Here is a 26,865-nt window from a genome sequence, read left to right as displayed (position 1 = left end):
TTTTCTTGATTTGGTGTTATTGTAATAGACGCTTGTCCCCTTGGTTCCATTACCGGTCGGTTTTTGGTGTAGGCGTCTCCACTCGGAAGCTGGAGACGAATAACCTATGAAGAAAAAATGACTGCTCGCGCGAAAGAAATTCCCAGTATGTATAATGAAGAATAAATCAGTAATCAAGACAATGCGAAAAATAAGCATCAATCAAATAATAAAAAGGCAATATAAACCTAAAACATTTATATTCCTACACCGCATATCACATAGGCATCAACTGTATAGGATCAGGATTAACTCCGTGGTTTTCCCTTACGATGTAAAACTAGTGAGTTGCCGTTTGAAGTACGGCCGAGGTCAACATCATAATGCCCATACTTGGTATTGTCGGATTATTTTAGCACTTCGCCGACGCCCGATCCACGAGCAATGTCCCTATCAGACGGCAGGGATGTGCACTTGGTATAAAATCATACCATCATAGATTGAATTCCATGATTTTGGATATAACAATGTTGACTGCTAAACGTCCAGCATGTAGGGGCGATGTGGTACCGATGGATCAAAAATTTAAAATTATCTCTGGTCCTCAAATCTTCAGCCGAAAATAGCAGGTCTTCTGCTTGATCAACACTTTGATCCAAAGCTCTAGCTATCGTGGGCATTTACATGAATATCCGCCTTTTCAAAAACTATTTATTAACGTTCAAAATTTGTTGCTCGAACGTATCATCGGTCCCCACCCGGTGGGTCCGAAGTCACATGACCAAGCCACCTATGAGACATACGCTCAAAAACTCGAATTTGTCATTTTGTTTTGTTTTGCACTATAATCTAAGCTAGAGCAAGCCAATGAAGAATGTTTCTTCGTCACCTTCAAGAATAAGATATCAACTCAAATGTTACCGTAAATCGCATTTCGATCCACGCCTTAACTTACAAAATTAATGACACATACATATTACAGATTCGCTAGATCTCGACCTCTGGCAGAATATTAGAGGTTATAGCAAACAGCAGAGACGCGTTTCTATCATAAATCCTAAACAGCCACAATCGTGAGTTTCGTCTTGCAGAAAGTCCAATAGAACCACCTATAAATATCCCATACTACATTTTGGTTGCATACATATGTTGTAATTATAGATTAACGATTAATCCAGATTTTTGAGGGTTCACCGGCCCGCGAAGTTAAAATGTTCAGAATCAAAAACAATTATTTTGAAAGTTTTTTTTTTTAAAACCATATTTTCAATGCCATCATGTATGTATATGGTGTTTGTGGATGACATCATTTCCTTTTAGTTATTCACATTTTTATAAAAATCATCATGACGACGCCAAGTGACATCTTTCGTGATCGTACGTGTACCGGTTAGAATTCGGGATCATCCCTGGCAGTTACAATACAAGGCGAGTAAGCGTATACGCAAAAGTCATTTGCATGGTGTATGAACAATAAGCGGAATCGCCGACCTTCTGATCATCGTGTCAGTCCCAGTACTGTATATCGATATGGAAATTAAAGAGACTCTTTGAGGTACAGAACTTTAATAAATATTTTATTAATCTATTCACTCACACGCTCTCATTTCCATCTGTCTGCACTGGAATCGATTTATATTAAAATCCACCGACCGCGCTTGTGTCAGTAGAAGGAATTTCTAGTCAATCTGAAAATTTGCCACTAGTTGCGCTCGCGGTTTGCCTGTATTTCATGTTATTTGTTTCTAACACGTCATAATTGGTTGCATGTAGCTAGATGCATGATTTTGAAATTCTCCATTTGCTGACGATTGCCCTTGAAGAGAGTCAGCTCGAAAAGCTTTGGGTTTCATTTTATATCTGCAATGGATGTGGGAATTCTACTACGGCGATAAATATGTCAAAACCCAGACCATCTCAAATACACTTTCATAAGTAAAGCCGTGATTACAATTGGAGAGTGAGAACGTTTTCCGCCAAAAGTTCATACCTCCCAGATCCAGTGTGATGTGAGGAATACCCAGCGCCACGAATTTTACAAGTCGACAAATGAGGAAGACACAGTTACCTTGTGTGACATATTTATTGTTCCTATAGTACGTTAGGAATGCAGCGCTGCACAGTGCACATGTGCTTTCAAAAACGATATTTTAATGATGCGTGCAGTAACAGATTAGCGCCTCAGAACCAAGCGAGATACCTGGCAATCCAGATGGGACCCATGGGCCAGCAGCTGTAGATTGGAGATACATGGTAACTAAACAGCAGCAATAAATAACAAGTAGTAGCAGTAAGAAACTATTATATCGAGTTTCGAATGCCAAATCCGACCTTTGAATTTTCGAGCTGAAGTGTATCCAGTAGTCTCTGCTTGCCTTTAGCATCAATGTTCCAATTCCATAGAGTCATTTCTTGTACAGCAAACATCATCATGTCGCACAGTGCTGATATATCATCTTCAGTTGCAATCGAATGGGACCAATCAATCGTAAGTTCCGGAATCTGAAACCAACATGCACAAATCTTGCATTGTACTTCGCAAATCATATTGCATAATAGGTTATGCATACGTGGTTAGGTACCTGAATATGTTCGCGGCAAAACAAATGTACGATATTCAACATGTGGCATACCGAAACGTGAGAGGGAAAAGCTTAAAGCAGTGGTTCCCAACCTTCTTCATCTCGTGCCTCCCTTGGCCGAAATTTAAGCCAAAATTCCCCCCTTAGGATAAATCTGGCCGATGATTAAAAAAGGTCATTTTTACCGCGCTAACACCCTTTGAGAGAAAAAGACGGGCGGTACCGAGTGTTTGTTTCTAGCAGCGCTGTAATAACACTTTGAAGACCGTCAAAAACAATGGTCTTGGTCCCAAATTTTGGAACGCTTGACTCAACAAACCCCCACACTTCCATTTGTGTTTTCGGCTTACCATGCACCAATCGCTAATATAACTGTTGTGAAAAGTCAGTATGCATAAATTTGCTGGTCTCGCGATTTTTTTTCAAGTTGGCCAATGCATTTGGCCAATAATATTGGCGCTTTCATATATAGGAGGGTTGACCAGACTCGAGTCATTTTCTCAAATTACGGAAACGACTCGAGACAATCTGGGTATTGACTCGACTTGGACTCGAGTCATTGTGCATGACTCGAACCAAACCATATGACTCGAGACTATGAGACGGCCAAGACCGACATTTCTTTGTAATTTCGAAGAACAGTAAAGCGACCACCCTATTGGAATTTCGTCTATTGATCCTGGTAATTGACAATGCGACAAGAAACTGCTCCAAGTGAGGAAAATTAGTATATGATAAATCCAAATCATCATTCAATATCACCAAACAGTGTGGACTGGGGTGTGACTTGGACTCGAGTCATAATATCATGACTCGGACTCGACACTCAGCTCGGTGACTTGGACTCAGACTTGACTCAATGGTGAATTGAAAATGACTAGACTTGACTCGAGTCAAAACTATGAAAGTGAGATTGACTTGTGACTCGGAGCCTCGTGATTTAGTTAGAGCCCTGATATATAACATACACGTGATCAGATTCCCTGCTGGAGCTCATTGAAATTTAGGACACCCATTACGTTTCGGCAACATTGCACCAAGTTTAATATGTCTCTTTTCGATCGGGTGGCTGTTCTTTGACTTGAATCGATGACGTTGGAATATTTTGTCACTGTCTGAAAATGTTGACTTGAAAATATAAGATAAATACTTTCACTAGAGGCCTTGTTATGATAGATTCGGCACAACATTTGCTCGCTTAGGATATATTTGATTGAGAGGCCGTCGCTGGCCTACAAAATTGTCTTGCCAACTGCAGCATATCTGAACTAGTTTGAAAAAAGGGGGGGGGGATTTGTATGTGAAAAAGAGATTTCAAATAGCATTTGAACATACTTTCAGCAAACAAAAAACAGCCATGAGGAGCATACATTCGGATATAACTGGTTGACTACATGACAGTTCGGACATGAACAATTTGGGAAATCCGTTACAATTATAAAGTGGAATTCCTCCCTAAAAATTGCAAAATTCCCCCCAAGGGGGGAATTCCTCCCCGGTTGGGAACCACTGGCTTAAAGGAACGCTTATCAAACACAATTAGTTGATATCAATTGCCACAAGGAAACTCTTTGGCAATTTGAACTGATGCCTAAAAGAAGACTTATCGTATAATGTATTGTGGGACCCAAAGTATTAGTATATATTAATGGTGAAATTGACATAAAACCATAAACAGTTATTTGTCAATAATATTTAATTCTCAATTGGTCCAAATTGTACTACACTAACTCTTTTGAAACTAGGTATTTTTATAAATAAGTCAGAAAAAACAAGTACGGTGTTAAGTATAGGAAAGTATCGATTATACGAAAAAATACTTGAATTTTCGAACTTAGCACTATCATAAAACATATATATCTAGTGGCATCAAAAAGGTGGCCAAACAGAAATTTTGTTACGTAGGGTGATATACAATTCATGTGTCTTATGCGTGTCGTAAATAACTTGATGCTTGTTTCATTTGTTGCATATCATATTGCTTTACCTATCTAAAATCTCCATTTATCCGACCACTTGAATGAAGCGAAAACTATTTATGACTGTGGATTTTACGCATTTATTTATCATCCTAATTACACTGTAGTGATCCGTCATGAGATTTAGAAACTGAATCGATCCTGCGAACGGCGAAACCTGCCTACTCTCTGCCCAGAGTATCCTGATTTCTGTCCTCTGAAATCTAATACGACACAATTTATTAGCTAAATTGCTGTCATGTGCTGGGTGACGCTAACAGAAGCGCAATATTTCCAGTAATCTCGCTCCATTTGTGATATCAATGCCGTTCTGTGACATACTATTCCGTAAATTACTATACTTTTATCGATAAAAACTAAATGCATTCCTAATATTATATCGATGAGAATATCACCCCGGGTCACGCTTCTGGATCTCAATTTGCCTGTACAATTCTTAACTTGGTTAAGTTACAAGACCAATTGATATTATATAACATCTAATCTGATAACACCTTTTATCTGTATCTCTTTTCTTACCCCTTTTATCTATATATCTTTGTAAATGTGGTATACTTCCTTTATTTTCCTTGTGCATATTCCTAACAAACATCTAACGGCACCTCAATATATCATGCTCGATCCGGATCACGATGTCCTATCGTAACTCTGTAAATATAGTTTATGGATTGGGTTATCAGATTGGATCCTGTTACTATTCTACATTTAATTTAATTCCACAAATCTCGCCGTTCACCTTGATATGTAGATAATATGTTATTATTAGGGCAAGTTTTTGCAACTTTTGCAACTGTTTTTACAGCTTCCAATGGCTTCCTAGATGCTCAGAATCAATGTACTATGATGTTTTAAGGTGCTTGGAGGAATTATCTAGTTGTCCAAGTCTGTTACGCGTATGAGATGGCGAGGAGGAGCCTAGCTAAACCTCCAACACTTAATTAGGAATTCTAGTGTCGAAATTGGTCGCACTCGCACCAGTAACCCATAGGTGTTGCAGCAGTGGATTACACCACTACGCTATCCCACCACTCTTTTTAGTCGTAACTGGATGTTGACCCCGAGTGTGCGTTGGTAAGAATACAAGAGATTAAACCGTAAACGTGGACGTTGGAATTGGGTTCGGTACACACACTTCGGCGCATTTGGTGGCTTTTGCAATTTCCGCCACGCCATAATAAGAACCCGGGAGTAGTGTACTGTCGAAGATGGGCAGTTTCTGAAGCTGGTGGAGACGAAATTTTAACAATATTATTCTTAGTGGTTTCGATTTTCATTATATTAGACATTTAGATATCAGTGCCGGTCGACACGGTGTATTATTGTTTCGACATAAAAAATGAATTGTATAATTGCCACATCAATCTTTTTATATAGGGTACCGCTATGGTAAGACTGCAATAAAGAATACGTTATGGTTTGTGATATTTTTTGAAGAATTGCACTCCCATCAGAAGACACTGAAAAGTCACAGATGTTGATTCTCGATATTACGATTGTGAATTCGCACATACCGTTTGTTTGATGAACCGATTTCAGATATCAATCTTGCAGGGTTCATTCGATCAATATCGGATTTAGAATTTCAAAGCTACTAGATTCAGGTTCGCACATCCATATTTTTGACTTGAAGTTTGGATAAATATCAATTTAAGACATGCAATTGTGGAAGCGACGGGTTAGCTATACTGCTCGAGCATACACTTCATACCGTTGAATTATTAACGATGGAATTATGTGGAACAATATAGTATACAATTCCGATGTGTAAGCATTCAATACTGTCCCACTGCTTATTTATATTTGGATCCCCTGTAAACGTTTGTCTGCCTTTGTGTGCCATTGGCCTGTATTTACATTGATTTTGTGACTTCGTCGATATTCATAGAAACGTTTTGTTGCCAATTCATTTTGACTCGAGTCAAGTCAAGTCAAGTCACTTGATTTTCAAAGGTGACTCGGGTCAAGTCAAGTCAAGTCAAGTCAAGTCAAGTCAAGTCAAGTCAAGTCAAGTCAAGTCAAGTCAAGTCAAGTCACGAGTCAAGTCACGAGTCAAGTCACTAGTCAAGTCACTAGTCAAGTCAAGTTGAAATTTCAACGTACTGGACATGATTCAAAGTCATTACATTTTGCTAACTGTTTTAAATACAGATGAAGTACCCATTTATTCGGAATCGACGAACGAATAAATAGTTTGTTTGTTTGTTTTGAGATATTCATGGTGTTTGTCAACTACTACGGCCATTCACACCAGGCCAATATTCTTCATATTTATTCGTCAACTGCCGACTTATAGCACGGCCCACTTCTAGACTTTGCGCAAGTCACGGCTTACGCGGATTAAGTGGCGAGGAGTAATGGAATGAAGAGGCGCTGTATCGCTCACGCATACGCAGAACTGCTCAACTACGCAAGTATGGCGATGTAGCCAGTCTTTAAATATCGGCCAAAATAGAGGACAACATACGAAACCTCAGAATGTTTAAAATTGATATAGTTCAATACCCTACCCACCTACTTATCAACGATATACAATTATAAACGTATGAACGATATTCGTTTGATTTAAATTATATACAAGAGGACTGGTTGAGGTAAGCAAGTTTACGACAATGTAAGCTACGAGTCGCATATGTTGATTATCGTCATATGAATGTGAATTCGTACAGAGCGTTTGTTTAATGAGCCAATTTAAGATATCAGATACGAAAGTTGCGAGAGTTCATCCGAATATAGCTGGGAACATGATAAATATCGTTCCTTTTTATATATTTTCGGTTACAGAATTTTCATAGCTAATAAATTCAGATTTGCACATCTAAACACTTGACTTGATGTTTGTATTATTATCAATTTAAAATATTTTATTGTGAAAACGACCGCATAATTATACTTCAGACGGATGGACTTCTCACAGTTGTGTTGCCTATTCAAGAATAAGGGCGATGAAACTTCCGACCATATTTTGCAATTCACCTTTGCATAATGATCACCAACTCTAGATTCTCATTCGCATAAATGAATATTTTAGCGAATTTCATATTAATATGCAATTAGTGGATATCGGCGATGAAATGAAAAATGCCGCGTGTAATAGTGCTGAAATGCTTTTACGGTCGTTACGATTTGGAAAAACACTGATTATATCGTCAAAGAAAGAATGTTTCATTGAAAATAATGAATGTTTCGCAATGAAGCGACAATCGACCAATTTGCAGTGACCTCGTATTTTAGTCAGGTTTGTTGACTCACAATGGAATTTTAGAGATATCGAATCGATGAATGCACTGCCCGTTCGTACATTTGGGTTTACAACTTGTAGAGTAGACACCGATTTCTAATGGACATAATATACTACGCGTTTTATGCGTAACATGCATATTTTATTCGAGTGCACTTTTAGCGAAAATAGTGTGTATTTGCACCTAAGGGGCCGAAAAGGGTGGTACATGAAAACAAAACCTGAGTCATAATGAGATCGAGGTCATATATCCTACGTGCATGCAAAATTTGGATTAAAATATTGCACTCGATTTATACCGCGGTATAAGTATGAGGTACGTTCAGGTCTCTTGTGCCATGGTGTATACTCACACCCGTTAATATCAAATCATAGTTCATCTTATGCGCATGGGAATAGCAAATGTCTGTACACTGTACAGTAGGGGTGTTCAAAAATGACTTTTTCTTTCAAATTCTACTGGCTACTTGATAAAATTGTTAGATTACCGAATTGAAGCCTACACACCAAATTTGGTTCAATTCCAACCAGTAGCCGCATTGCTACAGGAGAAGAAAGTTTTTTTATTTATTATATAAGAATTAATAAAAAAAAATTCAAAATTTTCTGTTCAACCATGAAATTGTAAGGTTGTCGATAGAAACGATGTCCACCAAATTTGGCTCCATTCAAACCATCCGTAGCGTAGTGATTGATGTCGACAAATTTGGATTTGCATAAAATAGTATTTACGGTGGGCACAATTGTAATAAATGATTAAAGAATCGGTCACCGTAAATACTATTTTATTCAAATCCAAAATTTTACGACGGCAATAACTCCGCTTCGACTGATTGGAATTGAGCTCGTGACACGGTATTTCGCTATCGACGCAAGTTATTATAACAACAGTGAGCATTCTATTGCACCCTGAATGTGTAGTCAGTTTCATCTTTGACCCCTTTATCCATATCTTTATCGCCGATTTAAGAGGGTGAATACCGTAGTGCTACCTCTCCACCGCTGTAACACCAGTGAAGTTAAATCCAACGCTGTTTTATTTTGACTTGGGCAATGACATAATCAATAGCCTATACTTATCAATATGATATCTTAAAACTAGATTCGGCTATGTTGCCTATTTCTCATAATTTTGACAAATGATGCGTACTCCCTGTCAAGTACAATGACAGTTCTAGTCAAATATTTATGAATGTGGTTTTTATTCGTGCAACGCATAAATTGCTAAAAAATAGTAAATCACAATGTCACGATATTTGTGGAATCTCAGTCTGCTATTTCGGTTAACCTTCAATCGAACAATTTCACCTCGTCAAATACGACATACTTAAAAATACATTGCATACCCATATTGACGCTGTGGCCAGCGGGGTGATCAAAAACTAGGAAATTGGATCCCGAGTACATATGAGTCAAGCATCAAACACTAAATCGATTTTCTTCACTAAGTCGGCTAGATTTATACCATGAGTTATTATCCTATAATAGATATTGATAATATGACCGTTCGCCGGTCGTTTCGTTACCAGCGATAACAAAAACCTTGTTACATGTTGGCATTTTACAATGGGCGCCTTGGAATACATGGTTTTGTGATTAGAGATGTAGCGACATGTAACGAAAAATACCGATCGCGAAATATTCCGGATGCAGCACAATACATATTACAGATTATTAAAATACTGGTATATATTGTCAATTGGTATTGAAATCGCTGGAAGATTGTATAAGTGTATATGCTTCGACACCATTATAAAAAAAAGTTTGAATGATGTTAATTTCAAGTGCATGAGAAACGAGCTCTCTTAAATGAAAAGCTTAGCTGGAATTCATTTCCAAGGGGTCGCCAACCTTTTTACTATTCACGGCTGCATATCGATTAATCATGTCGCCTACGGCAGCATTCCAGAGCTTAGTCGCGATGAACTATAGCTGGACGCCAACTACCAATATTGAGAGATCCATGTCCATTTCCGATGAGCTCCGGACTTATCTATATTATTTCATATCCGCTTACTACACGCACCCAAATTGCGAGTGGTCGTACATCCTACATACCTACTATCACAGTGGTACTTGTATTGGTAAACAACATTACTTGCATCAAAGGCAGGAAGTACATCTTTTCGAGAGTTGGGTAACAAGGGTTTCGTCGTGCACACTACATGCGTGTTAACGCTGTAATAGCAACGGTGAACAGCCGATTTAATAAGCTTTTCAAAACGGCTAGACACGTTACCTAGCCAAGGTAGGGGCAAAAATGGCGGGCATTTTTCTGGGCCATATTTTGGACCTGTATCCGATTTTTTCAATACCCTAGAGATGGAGCATTTTAATATGTGGTCCGGATAGCCATTTTAATATGTGATCACTCGATAACGACAATATTAGGGTTTAAACGGTGCCCAGCCCGTATTCATAAACACTTCTGGGAAATCGAAATGAGACACTCGGTCTCGGTCGATCTCAAATGTTATAATAGACGAAATCGCCAGCTTTTAATGTCGTGCAATATATACTCCGTTTTACCAATGATTTGAATTTAGATTGCATGTAAAACGACTTGTTCTGAATGCAGAGCCAAGAGGCATCTAACTTTAAAAATATACATTGATCGCTGTGCAGAAAAATACTCAGGGCCTGCAATATTGAGAGCACTCATAGCAAAATCCACTTCTAGCCTTTTTTAAGAAATCGCTAGCGCCGATCTGGTGAATGAAGTGGAGCCTAGCCCTATATAAACCTCTAACACTTGGCTGGGAATTCTGGAGGCGACCTCGGTCAGACTCGAACCCGCAACCAATTGGTGTTGCAGCCGTGGATCATACCATTATGCTATCTCGTCATCGCAATTAAGCTTAGAGAACGGTTGTCAAACTCAAATGGCTACTCGGGTAGGATTAAAATCTTCAAATTTCTCACGGGCCCGACCATCTGTCAACTCGTTTCAAAGTTTTGCCACATGTCCGTATTTTCACTTGAATACTTTATTATCAATCATATATACATAATAGTACATTAAATCATATCACGGATCATAGGGTTTATATTCTAGCAACGAATTTATTCGCGAACAATGGAATTGGCAAAATTGTGATGATTTGCCTGTTGAGTACAGTTATGGAGCGCTAAATCAGTGGCACTAACGACGATATCAGTTGACGTATTTCTATGCTCCCTTTCTAGTCGCTTGTTTGTTTGATTTGAGGTATTCATGGGGTTTGTCGACTACTATGGTCATTTACACCAGGCCAATGTGCTTCATTTAAATTTCGTAGCTGCTGACCTGCAGCACGGGAATCTCGATACCCAAGTGTTGGAGGTTTACCTAGGCTCCTCCTCGCCACCTCATCCGCGTCAGCGGTGTCTTACAAAAGCCTAGAGGTGAGCCGTGCTATAAGTCGGCAGTTACGGAAAATAAAAAGAATGTCGGCCTGGTGTAAATGACCATCGTAGTCGACAAACACCATGAATACCCCAAAACAAACAAACAATACCTGCAGCACGGCCCACTCATAAGCTTTTATAAGACGCCACTTACGCGGCAGACTAGGACAACTAGAAAATTTTTAGCATTTCCGAATTAGATTAGAATTATAATTTGAGCTATACAATTTTTTTCAAATTAGATCACAATTAGAATTAGATTAACACAGTCATTTTCAAATTAGATTATACTTACAATTAGAATTTGGCTACTGAATTCGGAAAAACTACTTGGAAATCGAATGAAATTCTGAATGAGAAATAAATACAGCAAAAAGTTCAATTCATATCAAACCACAGTGGAGTCTCATAACAAAGAGATTGGTTAACGTCTGTATATCAAGCTTCGCTCGTTTTGCACTATACCCGGGTCATCAATAGGCGGCCCGCGAAGTCGTATTTTGCGGCTGGCGATCTTATCTATGAATTTGGAAGAACGCGAATAAAGCATTTTGAAATGCGAAAATTGATTTCAGTTTCAAATAATTATTGTTGTTGTATTAAATAAACCTATTCGTCTGTCCTCAACAACACTATTCCTCGCTATAGCGGAAATAGCTTCAACGAAGGCAACAGCATTCCATCGATGGAGAGTCAGCTGGCATGAATAGGGATATTGCCATGACGTACAGTGCACTCGACACCGAGGCGCTTGGAAAACTAGGGCTATAGGGCGTCCCCAAAGCCAATCTTTAGGATGAGATAGTCTTTCACCTAGCAACATGTCTGGATAGCCCTAATATCGAATCGTTAGTAGCTGAACTCACTGCGTATGCAGTGCCGTACGAAAAGCCCAGTTTAAATAATTGAACTCGAGCTTCGAAAATCGTCAGCAAAAGACACTGAAGAGGTCGTATGCAAACGAGATAGATATATGATGAATAGATACGTGACTGGAAGTAGTCCAAAAAGAGTTCCAAAGGCAAAGATCAATGAACATTGCAACATTCATTTTCATGGCACAAATAACATGATTCGGCGATAAGCGTCACAATTGTTCCAGTATGGCTATTATTCGTCGCACAACAACTACTATTTCTGTACGGTGTAAGTAATGCAATTGCGGCTTGACTCTGGATATCCCTTTGCGAGATGGACTCGCTGCAACATGCCGCGGTCAAATAGGCATTTTCAGGAAAACAATAAATTAGATTAGAATTAGAGCATAAGAACAATTCATGAATTAGATTGGAATTAAAATTAAAATTAGAGCATAAGAACAATTCAAAAATTCGATTAGTGTGATAGCAGATGAAAACATGGTGATGACACTTTATATGTTCAGATCAGAGATGGGTGTGATGATTGACACAATTTCCAAAGAAGCGCTGAGTACAAAAGTATCTATCATTCTAGAAGATTGAGCATGATACCATGATATAGACTTGGAAAAGATTAGAATTTAAACGTTTAATCTGGATCGTTAGTTGCTTCGTGATAGCGCAAAAACTACACGAACACGACCACGCGCATTTGTATATGTTGTTTCTGACGACTTCTTACGACAGCTCAGAGCCCAATTCCGTCTACAGAATTTATAATCAGCAACACTGGTCGTACGCTACTCTTCTATGCGTCCGGGAGCATTGTACTGTCGAAGATGAGCAGTTTATGAAGCTGGAGGAGACGTAATTTTACCAATATAGTTCGTGATGATTTAGATCAGTGGTTCTTAACCTTGTCTCCATCGCCTCCCAGGGAGCTACTTGGATTTTGAAGGGGCGGAAACGCTCAGGGGGCGAAATAGAGGGCACTTGGCTCTGGACGCGGTTGAGGCGCTGAAGAAAATGGTCTCGCAGCAGATGGTGTAGTAAGGACATATGATTATTCCTGGTTTCTCATTGCAAACTAACATTCGACAAAATCTGTTAAATCACAACGTTTTTAGTCGCGCTCATCGCGAAATATCCACCGACTCATGATTCCATGAATGTAGTGGTTTATTTTAAATCATGTAAAATGAATTTGGGGTACTTTTGGATTGCTTATTCCCCTTCATAACAACCCCGTCACGCTAGCTATACTCCAAGTAGTTTTGACATCTTCCTATCCTTTCATGGTATCGAAGTTTTGTGGTGTTTTGAAATGATGAAAATATTATTAAATTGATACTTATACTGATAGCTCGGGTTGTTTTACATAAAATATTTTTGACTAGGTATTTTATCCTGATGCGCACTGCATGCCTAAATCGCAAAGGCGCTAAAGGCTACTGATCAATTTTCGAGAGTGATGTCATTTGTACATTAAAGGTGTTTTGCAGCTTTCTGGCAAAAACGAGTAACTAAATATACTTGTATTTGAGAGCTACAAAATTATGTCGTCAGAATATTTCGTAATCGTATCATAAAGGATGATACTGCTGAGTGTTGTTTCCCGCATTCATGTTGAACTTAATAGCAGCGCTAAATGTAACGTGAGCAAGTCTCTACAACATTCTCAGTTGATTAAGTGGTCACACAAAGCAATAAAACGAAACGAATACAACTTTATTCACCGTATTGGCAATCGTAGAGGAGAATTCGAGATGTGTCCATCGATCTCGAACCAAATGCTATGAGCCCGTAGTTTTTACCCGATGGTTGTTATAACAACCTGGATTTGATCCCGAAAACAGCAAAAAAAATTATACCCTTGATCAGTCGAGTGGTCTAATAGTGAATTCCTAACCGGAAGGCAGACTTCGACCACTTACACATTGGGTTTTTACTACACCCTTAAAATAGGGGGGCACCAGACTTATTTTCATGATTCACTAGGTTTCGGACCACTAAAACCTTAGATCAGAGGTTCTCAACCTGGGGGGCGCGAGAAATTGACGAAGTCAGTATAGGGGGGGGGGGGCGCGAGAAATTGACAAGGTCAGTATAAATTGTACATATCTGAACATGTGTTTCACATCCATTATGAGAAGACGATTGATGGAGATGAAAATTATTCCATATTCAGGAAAGCTTGCAAAATACAAACTCTAGCAACCGCGCTCAACGGAGTATAGTCTGATTTCAACTTCATTTGAGCAAATTTTTGATATTCTTTGGAGATATAGAGAGCAATTCCCACGTGTAAGTCATTCATTGATTCATAGCTTTGACAGTAGCCTAAAGCTTGTCGCGCTGGGCAGCTGTTGTTAGTAGCTTGTGAACTGCAATGCCTAAGGCAGACTTAGATGCAACATAGGTTGCACGGTTTCGCCCTCGATTAGGCTATAAATCAACACAATTTTATTAATTTCCAAAACTGATCAAATTTAGCCTGGCAGGACAGAACGACGCCTTGCTCTCTGTACTCACTACCAGCATCAGGATTAGTCTCAGGGTGACCTACCTTGAAATTAATTAATGGATGTCTTGTTCAATGTTTTATTGTTATTTTCAAACAAGTTTGGAGAAATTTGTCAGCAATGTAAAAGACTCAACAACTGGAATGCAGATTCAAAATTGACGTAAGATATACCTTATGTATACTATTAGATCAGGAATGGGCAGCCTGCGGTCCTAGAAGGGAATTCGAGCGGCCGTCGACGCCTCATTCGATCAATTAGGATGTGTTGGCGGCCGTAGACATGAAAATTGCAATTACGAATTCACTCCCGCATTTTCCGCAATTTTTGAAATTTTCTTCGCCCTCCGTGCAATTCAACACGACTTCATTTTTCGATTTTATTGCAGTAGCGCCCTTCTTAATCTGAGCCGGAATGGGAAATGGCAAGAAATAACAATTCGTTCGCGGCCCTGAAAGATTTTCGCGCTCCGCGCGACAATATGCGCCTCCCGGCAATCATTCATAACATTGCCACTCGCGATTTCGGCGCATACAATAGGCCATTGTGAAAAGTAGAATAGTCCGGAGTTCACCGGAGATGGATATGGACAGTTTACCATAGGAATTTTGCGTCCAGATCGTTCATTGCGGCTATGCCCTGGAATGCGGCCTTACGCTACATAAGCAATCTAAATGCAGTCATGATTATCAAAAACGTTGCCCACCTCTGTATTAGATGATGTGCTCTTTTTGACATGACGATAAATGCAAGGGGGGTCAGGGGGCGCGATTTTTTTGACCATCTCCAAGGGGGGGCGCGTGTCAAAAAAGGTTGAGAACCACTGCCTTAGATAATCGAATTCATGGAACCGGATGAATTTTCCGTGACTGGGAAACAGTTACAGTGTAAAACATCAGATGTGGGCGAAGATACTACTATGGCATTCTTGACAAAAAGAGCGCAAGGATTTTCAACCAATGAATACCTGAATTATTCTGGTGATTATTGATACGATTGTACGTGTTTTTGTGAATAGTTTTATTTCAGAGTAATAAATGCAATGAATGTATAAATGTGTATAATTGTGGTTCTTGTTGCGACAGTGAACGGCAGACTATTCTGTAGGTGTGAAACAGCGGTATGGAAACGTGCAAATAATACGATGCAGCTGAAAGTCGGAATTATTCAGGTTACGCATGGATCAACAGACAGCATTAAAAGGATTAGAGTTAGAATAGAGAACACCATGTATCATTTGTTACGACTGAACTATGACGTCTTCATTATTGTTAGAATCATGCGAGCGAACCCTATAGTTGTAACGCTATATAAGCTACGTTAACATGTGGCCGCGTCATAACAATAAGGATATATATTCATGTCACGTGGAAGCGAGTGGCGCAGTTGGTTAAACACTGCAGTCACGACACCAATGGTTGGTGGTTCAAGTATCGGCTCTGCCATGTTTATATGTGGTCTATCTGGGCTCCTCAACTCCGATCCGCTGTAAATACAGCGTATTGAAAAGTTCAGGCGAAGAGAGAGCCGAACTCCAGAATGATGACAGCAAATGACACGGAAAAAAGACTCAAGTCTGGTGGGCAAGTCAATCTGGCAAAACAAAAGTAGTATTCGTCATTGGCAACCTTGAAAACCCTATAACAGCACCTAGATTTTCTGCCGAATTATTTTTATTTTATTTTGTTGACCAGTGGTATAATTTGTTGCAGAACGCAATCGTCAAGATATCTACGCTGCGATGTGTCGTGAATAAGGCCAGAAATGATGAAAGCATATTAGCATGGAGATTAGTGTGACTTGGGTTCGGTTAGTATCGGCTGGGTTTTAGGAGTTTTTTGGGATCGACTTGATGTTTCTTGATAGCACAAAAAGCACGCAAATTTGCTCGTAGGCGATTAATTTGCAATAATCCAGTAACGTCATTGTTTTCTCTATTTACACCAGCAGTATTTTTGATAGCGGTAACCCGAATGATATAAGCCTGGGTCTCGAACACGCGATCCACGAGAACATTAGCTATATGGCATCACATTCAAACGCTACTATGCGGTGGAAGATCTTCTATTAGGCCTACATAGAATAGCCTAATCTTGATGATGAAACATGAACCGCATATGATTCGAGACTGAAATCTGTGACTTGGAGTTGGAGGCGACCTTACGCTGAATTAATCGGAATGACTCGGTGACAAGATGAAAATGATTCGAGTCGACTCCGAGTAACTCGGAGTGTCGTGACATGTTTATAACCATGGAGGCAAAAATTATTATTCGCGTGACCAGGGGATCGTAATAGACGATAAGCTCGTGACATGGTATTTTGCTATCGACGCAAGTTGTTATAACAACATCTAGCATTCTGTTGCCCCCTTAATGTGCAGCCAGTTGCATCTTTGATCCCTTCATCCGTAGCTTTATGGCCGATTAAAGATGGCGAATGCCGCAATGGCACGCTCCACCGCTGTGACACCAGTGAAGTAAAATCCAACGCTGTTCTATTTTGACTTGGGCAATGACATGGCCAATAGCCTATACTAGGTGCCGGCAACCTTTTATGTGCAGCGTGCCAAAATGTCAAAAAATGTCGATTTTTTACCAGCTTGCGTGCCAAACATTTAATGTATTAATATTTAACGTTTCAAGCAGCAAGGAACACCACCAACCGTTTTTCTACGCCTGGCAACGCCATTCGTCACGCCAGCAATTCTTGATTGGCCGTGAAGGGATTGAATTTTGGACACTACCGTACCCGACCTATCGCTTCTATGTAGGCTCACGTGATATTTACATAATTTATTTTCAGTCGCGCCATTGGGCAATGATCGATCTTGTGTGGTTGATTGGATCGTTTCCAAGTCCACTATGTTGGTAACCGTATCCAATAAATCATAAATGACGGGCCAATCAGTGTAGCTACGATGATATGGTCTGATGATGATGAAAAATGTTTCCCCCCTCCCCACAGTCTCATTCAAATCGGTTTGGCGTCACATTAAGGTCGGTCTGACACTATATTTGTCGGCAAAGGTCGCAGTCAAGCGGTAAGGATTGGCGTTGCTCGAGATATTGAATCGCGTGCACACCAGACTCTACTTCCGAGAGACGAACACGATTCGCATTTGGACACGGGGCTGATTATTTTCCTTGACAGATCTCATTTGATACGTGCGACTCAAGCTGCAGGTGCGGGCGCTGGTCATTCGGCGCTGGTCACTTCGGCGCCTTGCCAGTGGACATATCAATGTCTAACGTTTTGTCCATGATGCAGCGGCTATTTTGTTTCAAGGTTTTATCGCCGCCAATCACTTTGGCAACGCATAGACCGCCTGTTAGTCGCATGGTCGGATATTGTCCGAAACTCTATATCTAGGTCATGTATTCTATAGCGTGAAGATGCCCAGCGTCGTAATGCCGGTTCAGTAGTTGCACTCCCGCAGGCTACACAGTGAATAACACTCCTAGACTAAAGAATCCAAACGTTTTCAAACGATGTTCGGTTGATGTTCTTTCACAACTGCTAATACGGTTGACTCATTTTTGTACACTATGCATAGATTTTTAAAACATTTTATAAATACAACATATATATTTATCTATTTATTGGGGGTTCCCACAGCATAATTAACACATCAGGCTCTATGCGTCGGAGATTTCTCTGGGCTACCCATTGCCGATCTCACTGCAGTTGCAGTGCATTAAAAAGCTCAGATTGAAAGTGAGCCGTCCTAGAAGTCGGCAGCAAAGACCTCGACGGGGACGCATTGGTGCGAGAGAGACTGACCTCTGGATGTGCGAAAGAATGAAGAAGTCGTCCCCAAGATTAACACAAAGACAAAGACTTATGAACATTACAAATATTCGTGTCGTGGTGCACATAGCCTGAAAAAGGCGAGAAGCACCACTGTAAAATGTGAAATAATAATAATAATTTTGGATCGCCTACGAGCATTTCACGTTTTGAAAACTTCTGTTTCACTTTTTGCAAAAACATGGTATGAATATGTCGTTTCCGTGAAATCATTTGGTATGCCATGAAAAATCATTTCGCGTGGCACAAATGGCACGCGTGCCGGGGTTTGCCTACCCCGGGCCTACACTTATCAATATGGGACCCCAAACCTAGATTCGGTTATGGTGCCTATTTCTCATAATTGCGACAAATGATGCGTACTCCCTGCCTAGTAGAACGACAATTTTAGTCAAATATTTGTGAATGTGGTTTTCATTGGTGCCACGCGTAAATTGGTAAAATAAGTAGTAAATCATAAGTTCACTATATTTGCGGAATCTCAATCTGCTATTCCGGCCAATAGTACAATTTCACCTCGTCAAATACGACATACTTGAACATACATTGAATACCCATATTGACGTCGTGTTCCGCAGGGTAGTCAAAAATTTGGAAATTGGCCCCCGAGTGCATTTGAGTCAAACATCAAACACTAAATTGATTTTCGTTACTCAGTCGGCGTTGGTGGTTAGATTTCTAACGTGGGCTATTATCCTATAATATATACTGATAATATGACCGTCCGCCGGTCGTTTCGTTAACAGCGCTTAAATAGACTTCGTTACATGCTGTCATTTTACAATGAGCTTCATGGAATACATGGTTTTGCGGCCAGATATATAGCGACACGTAATGAAAGATAAGGCTCGCGAAATTTTCCGGATGCAGCACAATAGCCTACATATTACAGATTATTAAAATACTGTTGCGTATTGTCAACTAGTTTAGACGTCGCTGGCAAATTGTAAATGCTTCAACACCGGGATGAAAAAAAATTGAATGATTCGAATTTTGAGTGCATGAGAATCAAGCTCTCTTGAATGAAAAGCTTAGCTGGAATTCATTTCCAAGGGGTTAATCAGTGGTTGCAAACCTTTTTCCTATTCACGGCTGCATTACGATTAATCATGTAGCCTGCGGCCACATTCCATGGGATAGTCGCGATGAACTATCAGGATGCAAAATACCGATGTTAAGAGATTCATCTTCATTTCCGGTGAGCTCCAGACTTATCTATTAGTTCATATTCGCTTACTACACGCACCGGCACCGAAATCGTGAGTGGTCAATTGGTCATGTTACGGGAACGGTTATGATCGCGCGAAGTGCGAAAAACTTTCAGATTCACTAATGAATTTCGTCATTATTGTTGATAGTTTCACATATTCCTATCAAACATTAATTCTTTTTCAGCCCCCGTGATCGCATTCACCGGTAGAGTTGATCAAGGGGTGTCTTCAAAAACTGAGGGCAAGTTTTGCATAATGGTGCATCATGCTGATGGCCAATTTTTATCAGTCACTTTGTTGCATGCTGTTATTTCTTGACCTCCCAAGTTGACAATCATTGATCGACATAGCTCTATCCACCCTAATTTATAGGCAACGTAAAAGTATGAAAGTGTGCCCAATTTTCGGCCCGAAATCCTAAATGCAACATCGGCTCGTTTCTGCATATTACCTCATGGTAGATCAAGGACGCGTGTGTGGGGCCGATTTCGACGTAGAATTCTGTTGACTGGAATGATAGCAATCTTTGCCTCTTACAAAATGTTGTCGCCATTAGGATATCGGCATGTAATCTGTCCGATTGAATCCAAGGAGACGGCAGGTCTGCTGTGTTTGGCAGCTTTAAAGCATATCTATATGTGGTTTTAGGATTACTAATTTACTAGTGATCACTCAATAACGACAGTATTAGGGTTTGTACGGCACTCAGCCAGTATTCATAAACACTTTTGGGAAATCGAAGTCAAACACTCACTCGGTTTTTACGTCACTCAGAAACTATATAGAATCTCAAATGTTATAATAGACAAAATCACCAGCTTTTAATGTCGTGCAATATATACTCTGAGTTACCAATGATTCAAACTTCGATTTCATGTAAAACAAATGTCCTGAATGCAAAGCCAAGAGCCATTTAATTTTAAAAATATATATTGATCGATGTGCAGAAAATGCTCAGGGCCTGCAATATTGAGAGCACTCATAGCACGGTCCACTTCTAGGCTTTTTCTAAGAAACCGCTCCCACCGATCTGGTGCATGAAGAGGAGCCTAGCCCTAGATAAATCACTCTTTCGGCCTTTTCGGCTAGATTTATGTCATGAATATTCCTATATTGATGATATCTACGCTGTCGCGTCGTCAACAATTTTAAAAATGTCCAAAGTAATCTGTGTTGCAAAATACTAAACCCCTGCGGTATTCGAATTACCTCCGCCGAGTATTGGTAAACGATAGAATAAATGATGAACGATTTTGTGCTGCATGACTTTGAGGCGAAGTAGGATGACGAACAATTTCGAATCGTAAGATGACATGTCTTCTTGGATATTACGGATTGTTCATGATGACGCACCTGGATATTTTGATCCCGACATCCGTTCAACACTCCTTGCAACTTAGTCTTGGTGAGACAACAATTTTCGAGCACCAATTCCTTGCAATCTGACAGCTTCAGAATGTGAACGAGTATTTCATATCCATCTTCAGTCATTGAATTGTCGATGATAAGGAGCCTTTGCAACTAAAATGATAAAATATCGTATAACATTACTTTCATTAGCCTTCGAAAATGAAATTGAAATTCCTGTCAATAAACTGTAAAATACTATTAGTATCACATTACTCTGCTACAATTGCTTCGCCATCATTTCAAGTAAAATAATATTGCAATCGTGGCCGGGCGACATCCAGGGCTAGGAAGATACGATTCCGAATCGAGAATTGATCCTCGAGTCGAATAGAATGTTTTAGATTTCATTTGATCGAGTACAATCAAACACAATATTGATTTGTAAAATTACCTACGAGCTAGTTCCCTGGCAATATTTGAAACTCGGCCTTCTGAGGAACAAATATGTGGGGCCGATTTCGACGTAGAATTCTGATGACTGGAATGATAGCAATCTCTGCCTCTTTCAAAATGTTGTCGCCATTAGGATATCGGCATGTAAATCTGTCCGAGTGAATCCACGGAGACGGGTCTACAGTTTTTGGCAGCTTTAAAGCATACCGTTATGCAGTTTTTATGATTACTAATTTACTAATGATCACTCAATAAAGACAGTACTATAGGGTTTCTACGGCACTCAGCCAGTATTCATAAACACTTTTGGGAAATCGAAGTGAGACACTCACTCGGTCTTTACGTCACTCAGCAACTATATAGAATCCCAAATATTATAATAGACAATGTGTGCAATATTAATGTCGTGCAATATATACTCTGTTTTACCAATGATTTAAATTTCGATTGCATGTAAAACAAACTGTCCTGAATGCAAAGCCAAGAGGCATTCAATTATAAAAATATACATTGATCGCTGTGCAGAAGATACTCAGGGCCTGCAATATTGAGAGCACTCATAGCACGATCCACTTCTAGGCTTTTTTAAGAAACCACTACCGATGATCTGGCGAATTAAGAGGAGCATAGCCCTAGATAAATCTGTAACACTTGGCTGGGAATTCTGGATTCGACCTCGGTCAGCATCGAACCCGCAACCAATTGGTGTTACAGCCGTGGATCATACCATTATGCTATCTCGTCATGGCGATTCAGCTTAGAGCAGGATTGTGAATCTGAAAAGGCGACGCGGGTCGGATTCAAACCTTCAAATCTCTCACAGGCCGGACCATCAGTCAACTCATTTCAAGATTTTGTCACATGTCCGTATTTTCACTTGAATACTTTATTATCTATCATTATATAGATACATAATAGTACATTAGAACATATCACGGACCATAGGGTTTATATTCTAGCAACGACTTTATTCGCGAACAATGAAATTGGCAAAAATGCGATGATTTGCCTGTTGAGTACAGTTATGGATCGCTAAATCAGTGGCAGTAACGACGATAGAAGTTGGAGTATTTTTATGCTCCCTTTTTAGTCGCTTGTTTGTTTGTTTTGAGGTAATCTTGGGATTTGTCGAATACTATGGTCATTTACACCGGGCCAATGTGCTTCATTTAAAATCCGTAGCTGCTGACTTGCTGCAAGGCCCACTCATGCTTTTATATGACACCGCTTACTTGGACAACTAAGAATTTTTAAGCTTTTACAAATTATATTAGAATTAGAATTAGAGCTATACAGTTATTTCCAAATTAGATTAGAATTAGAATTAGATCTACACAGCTTTTTCCAAATTAGATTCGAATTATAATTAGAGCTATACAATTTTTCCAAATTAGATTCAAATTAGAAATAAAGCTACACAGCTTTTTTTCAGATTAGAATAGAATTAGAATTAGATCAACACAGTTATTTCCGAATTAGATTAGAATTAGATCTACACAGCTTTTTCCAAATTAGATTCAAATTAGAAATAAAGCTACACAGCTTTTTTTCAGATTAGAATAGAATTAGAATTAGATCAACACAGTTATTTCCAAATTAGATTAGAATTAGAATTAGATCTACACAGCTTTTTCCAAATTAGATTATAATTATAATTAGAGCTATACAATTTTTCCAAATTAGATTGAAATTAGAATTAAATCTACACAGCTTTTTCCAAATTAGATTAGAATTAGAATTAGATCCACACAGCTTTTTCCATATTATATTAGAATTATAATTAGAGCTATGCATATTTTCCAAATTAAATTAAAATTAGAATTAAATCTACACAGCTTTTTTCCAGATTATAATAGAATTAGAATTACATCTACACAGCTTTTTCCAAATTAGATTAGAATTAGAATTAGAGCTATACAATTTTTCCAAATTAGATTAGAATTAGAATTAAAGCTACACAGCTTTTTTCCAAATTAGATTATAATTAGCATCAGAATTTGAATTCGGAAAAACTTGGAAATCGAATGAAAATTTGAATGAGAAATAAATGCAGCAAAAAGTTCAGTTCATATCAAATCACAATGGAGTCTCATAACAAAGAGATTGGTTAACGCCTGTATATCAAGCTTTGCTCGTTTTGCACAACACCAGGGGTCATCAACAGGCGGCCCGCGAGGTTGTATTTTGCGGCCGGCGATCTGATCTGTGAATTTGGAAGAACGCGAATAAAGCATTTTGAAATGCGAAAATGATTTCAGTTTCAAATTATTATTGTTGTAGTTTTAAATAAACTTATTCGTCTGTCCTGAACAACACTATTCCTCGCTATAGCGAAAATAGCTTCAACGGAGGCATCAGCATTCCATCGACGGAAAGTCAGCTGGTATGAATAGGCAGATTGCCATGACGTAGAATGCACGCGACGCCGAAACGCTTAAGATATCAGTGCCGGTCGACACGGTGTATTATTGTTTCGACATAAAAAATGAATTGTATAATTGCCACATCAATCTTTTTATATAGGGTACCGCTATGGTAAGACTACAATAAAGAATACGTTATGGTTTGTGATATTTTTTGAAGAATTGCACTCCCATCAGAAGACACTGAAAAGTCACAGATGTTGATTCTCGATATTACGATTGTGAATTCGCACATACCGTTTGTTTGATGAACCGATTTCAGATATCAATCTTGCAGGGTTCATTCGATCAATATCGGATTTAGAATTTCACAGCTACTAGATTCAGGTTCGCACATCCATATTTTTGACTTGAAGTTTGGATAAATATCAATTTAAGACATGCAATTGTGGAAGCGACGGGTTAGCTATACTGCTCGAGCATACACTTCATACCGTTGAATTATTAACGATGGAATTATGTGGAACAATATAGTATTCAATTCCGATGTGTAAGCATTCAATACTGTCCCACTGCTTATTTATATTTGGATCCCCTGTAAACGTTTGTCTGCCTTTGTGTGCCATTGGCCTGTATCTACATTGATTTTGTGACTTCGTCGAGATTCATGGAAACGTTTTGTTGCCAATTCATTTTGACTCGAGTCAAGTCAAGTCACTTGATTTTCAAAGGTGACTCGGGTCAAGTCAAGTCAAGTCAAGTCAAGTCAAGTCAAGTCAAGTCAAGTCAAGTCAAGTCAAGTCAAGTCAAGTCAAGTCAAGTCACGAGTCAAGTCACTAGTCAAGTCACTAGTCAAGTCACTAGTCAAGTCAGTAGTCAAGTCAAGTTGAAATTTCAACGTACTGGACATGATTCAAAGTCATTACATTTTGCTAACTGTTTTAAATACAGATGAAGTACCCATTTATTCGGAATCGACGAACGAATAAATAGTTTGTTTGTTTGTTTTGAGATATTCATGGTGTTTGTCAACTACTACGGCCATTCACACCAGGCCAATATTCTTCATATTTATTCGTCAACTGCCGACTTATAGCACGGCCCACTTCTAGACTTTGCGCAAGTCACGGCTTACGCGGATTAAGTGGCGAGGAGTAATGGAATGAAGAGGCGCTGTATCGCTCACGCATACGCAGAACTGCTCAACTACGCAAGTATGGCGATGTAGCCAGTCTTTAAATATCAGCCAAAATAGAGGACAACATACGAAACCTCAGAATGTTTAAAATTGATATAGTTCAATACCCTACCCACCTACTTATCAACGATATACAATTATAAACGTATGAACGATATTCGTTTGGTTTAAATTATATACAAGAGGGCTGGTTGAGGTAAGCAAGTTTACGACAATGTAAGCTACGAGTCGCATATGTTGATTATCGTCATATGAATGTGAATTCGTACAGAGCGTTTGTTTAATGAGCCAATTTAAGATATCAGATACGAAAGTTGCGAGAGTTCATCCGAATATAGCTGGGAACATGATAAATATCGTTCCTTTTTATATATTTTCGGTTACAGAATTTTCATAGCTAATAAATTCAGATTTGCACATCTAAACACTTGACTTGATGTTTGTATTATTATCAATTTAAAATATTTTATTGTGAAAACGACCGCATAATTATACTTCAGACGGATGGACTTCTCACAGTTGTGTTGCCTATTTAAGAATAAGGGCGATGAAACTTCCGACCATATCTTGCAATTCACCTTTGCATAATGATCACTAACTCTAGATTCTCATTCGCATAAATGAATATTTTAGCGAATTTCATATTAATATGCAATTAGTGGATATCGGCGATGAAATGAAAAATGCCGCGTGTAATAGTGCTGAAATGCTTTTACGGTCGTTACGATTTGGAAAAACACTGATTATATCGTCAAAGAAAGAATGTTTCATTGAAAATAATGAATGTTTCGCAATGAAGCGACAATCGACCAATTTGCAGTGACCTCGTATTTCAGTCAGGTTTGTTGACTCACAATGGAATTTTAGAGATACCGAATCGATGAATGCACTGCCCGTTCGTACATTTGGGTTTACAACTGGTAGAGTAGACACCGATTTCTAATGGACATAATATACTACGCGTTTTATGCGTAACATGCATATTTTATTCGAGTGCACTTTTAGCGAAAATAGTGTGTATTTGCACCTAAGGGGCCGAAAAGGGTGGTACATGAAAACAAAACATGAGTCATAATGAGATCGAGGTCATATATCCTACGTGCATGCAAAATTTGGATTAAAATATTGCACTCAATTTATACCGCGGTATAAGTATGAGGTACGTTCAGGTCTCTTGTGCCATGGTGTATACTCACACCCGTTAATATCAAATCATAGTTCATCTTATGCGCATGGGAATAGCAAATGTCTGTACACTGTACAGTAGGGGTGTTCAAAAATGACTTTTTCTTTCAAATTCTACTGGCTACTTGATAAAATTGTTAGATTACCGAATTGAAGCCTACACACCAAATTTGGTTCAATTCCAACCAGTAGCCGCATTGCTACAGGAGAAGAAAGTTTTTTTATTTATTATATAAGAATTGATAAAAAAAAATTCAAAATTTTCTGTTCACCCATGAAATTGTAAGGTTGTCGATAGAAACGATGTCCACCAAATTTGGCTCCATTCAAACCAGCCGTAGCGTAGTGATTGATGTCGACAAATTTGGATTTGCATAAAATAGTATTTACGGTGGGCACAATTGTAATAAATGATTAAAGAATCGGTCACCGTAAATACTATTTTATTCAAATCCAAAATTTTGCGACGGCAATAACTCCGCTTCGACTGATTGGAATTGAGCTCGTGACACGGTATTTCGCTATCGACGCAAGTTGTTATAACAACAGTGATCATTCTATTGCACCCTGAATGTGTAGTCAGTTTCATCTTTGTCCCCTTTATCCATATCTTTATCGCCGATATAAGAGGGTGAATACCGTAGTGCTACGCTCCACCGCTGTAACACCAGTGAAGTTAAATCCAACGCTGTTTTATTTTGACTTGGGCAATGACATAATCAATAGCCTATACTTATCAATATGATAT

The 26,865-nt window shown here is 39.0% G+C and overlaps 1 protein-coding gene across 1 annotated transcript in view; it reads right to left on the bottom strand.

Annotated features, from left to right (window-relative positions):
* Window positions 1–2,280: 2,280 nt before the first annotated feature.
* The window catches only part of LOC145435464 (uncharacterized), a 440,390-nt gene continuing 415,805 nt past the window's right edge, over window positions 2,281–26,865 (bottom strand). Inside the window, exon 14 of the mRNA XM_080312744.1 lies at window positions 2,281–2,481. Coding sequence (XP_080168870.1) covers window positions 2,281–2,481 — 201 coding nt within the window. The remainder of the gene's footprint in view (window positions 2,482–26,865) is intronic.

This window comes from Botryllus schlosseri, chromosome 3, assembly GCF_051294905.1.
Source record: "Botryllus schlosseri isolate E-star chromosome 3, Bs_hap1, whole genome shotgun sequence".
Taxonomy (NCBI): Eukaryota; Metazoa; Chordata; class Ascidiacea; order Stolidobranchia; family Styelidae; genus Botryllus; species Botryllus schlosseri.
This window is presented reverse-complemented; position numbering and strand designations above follow the sequence as displayed.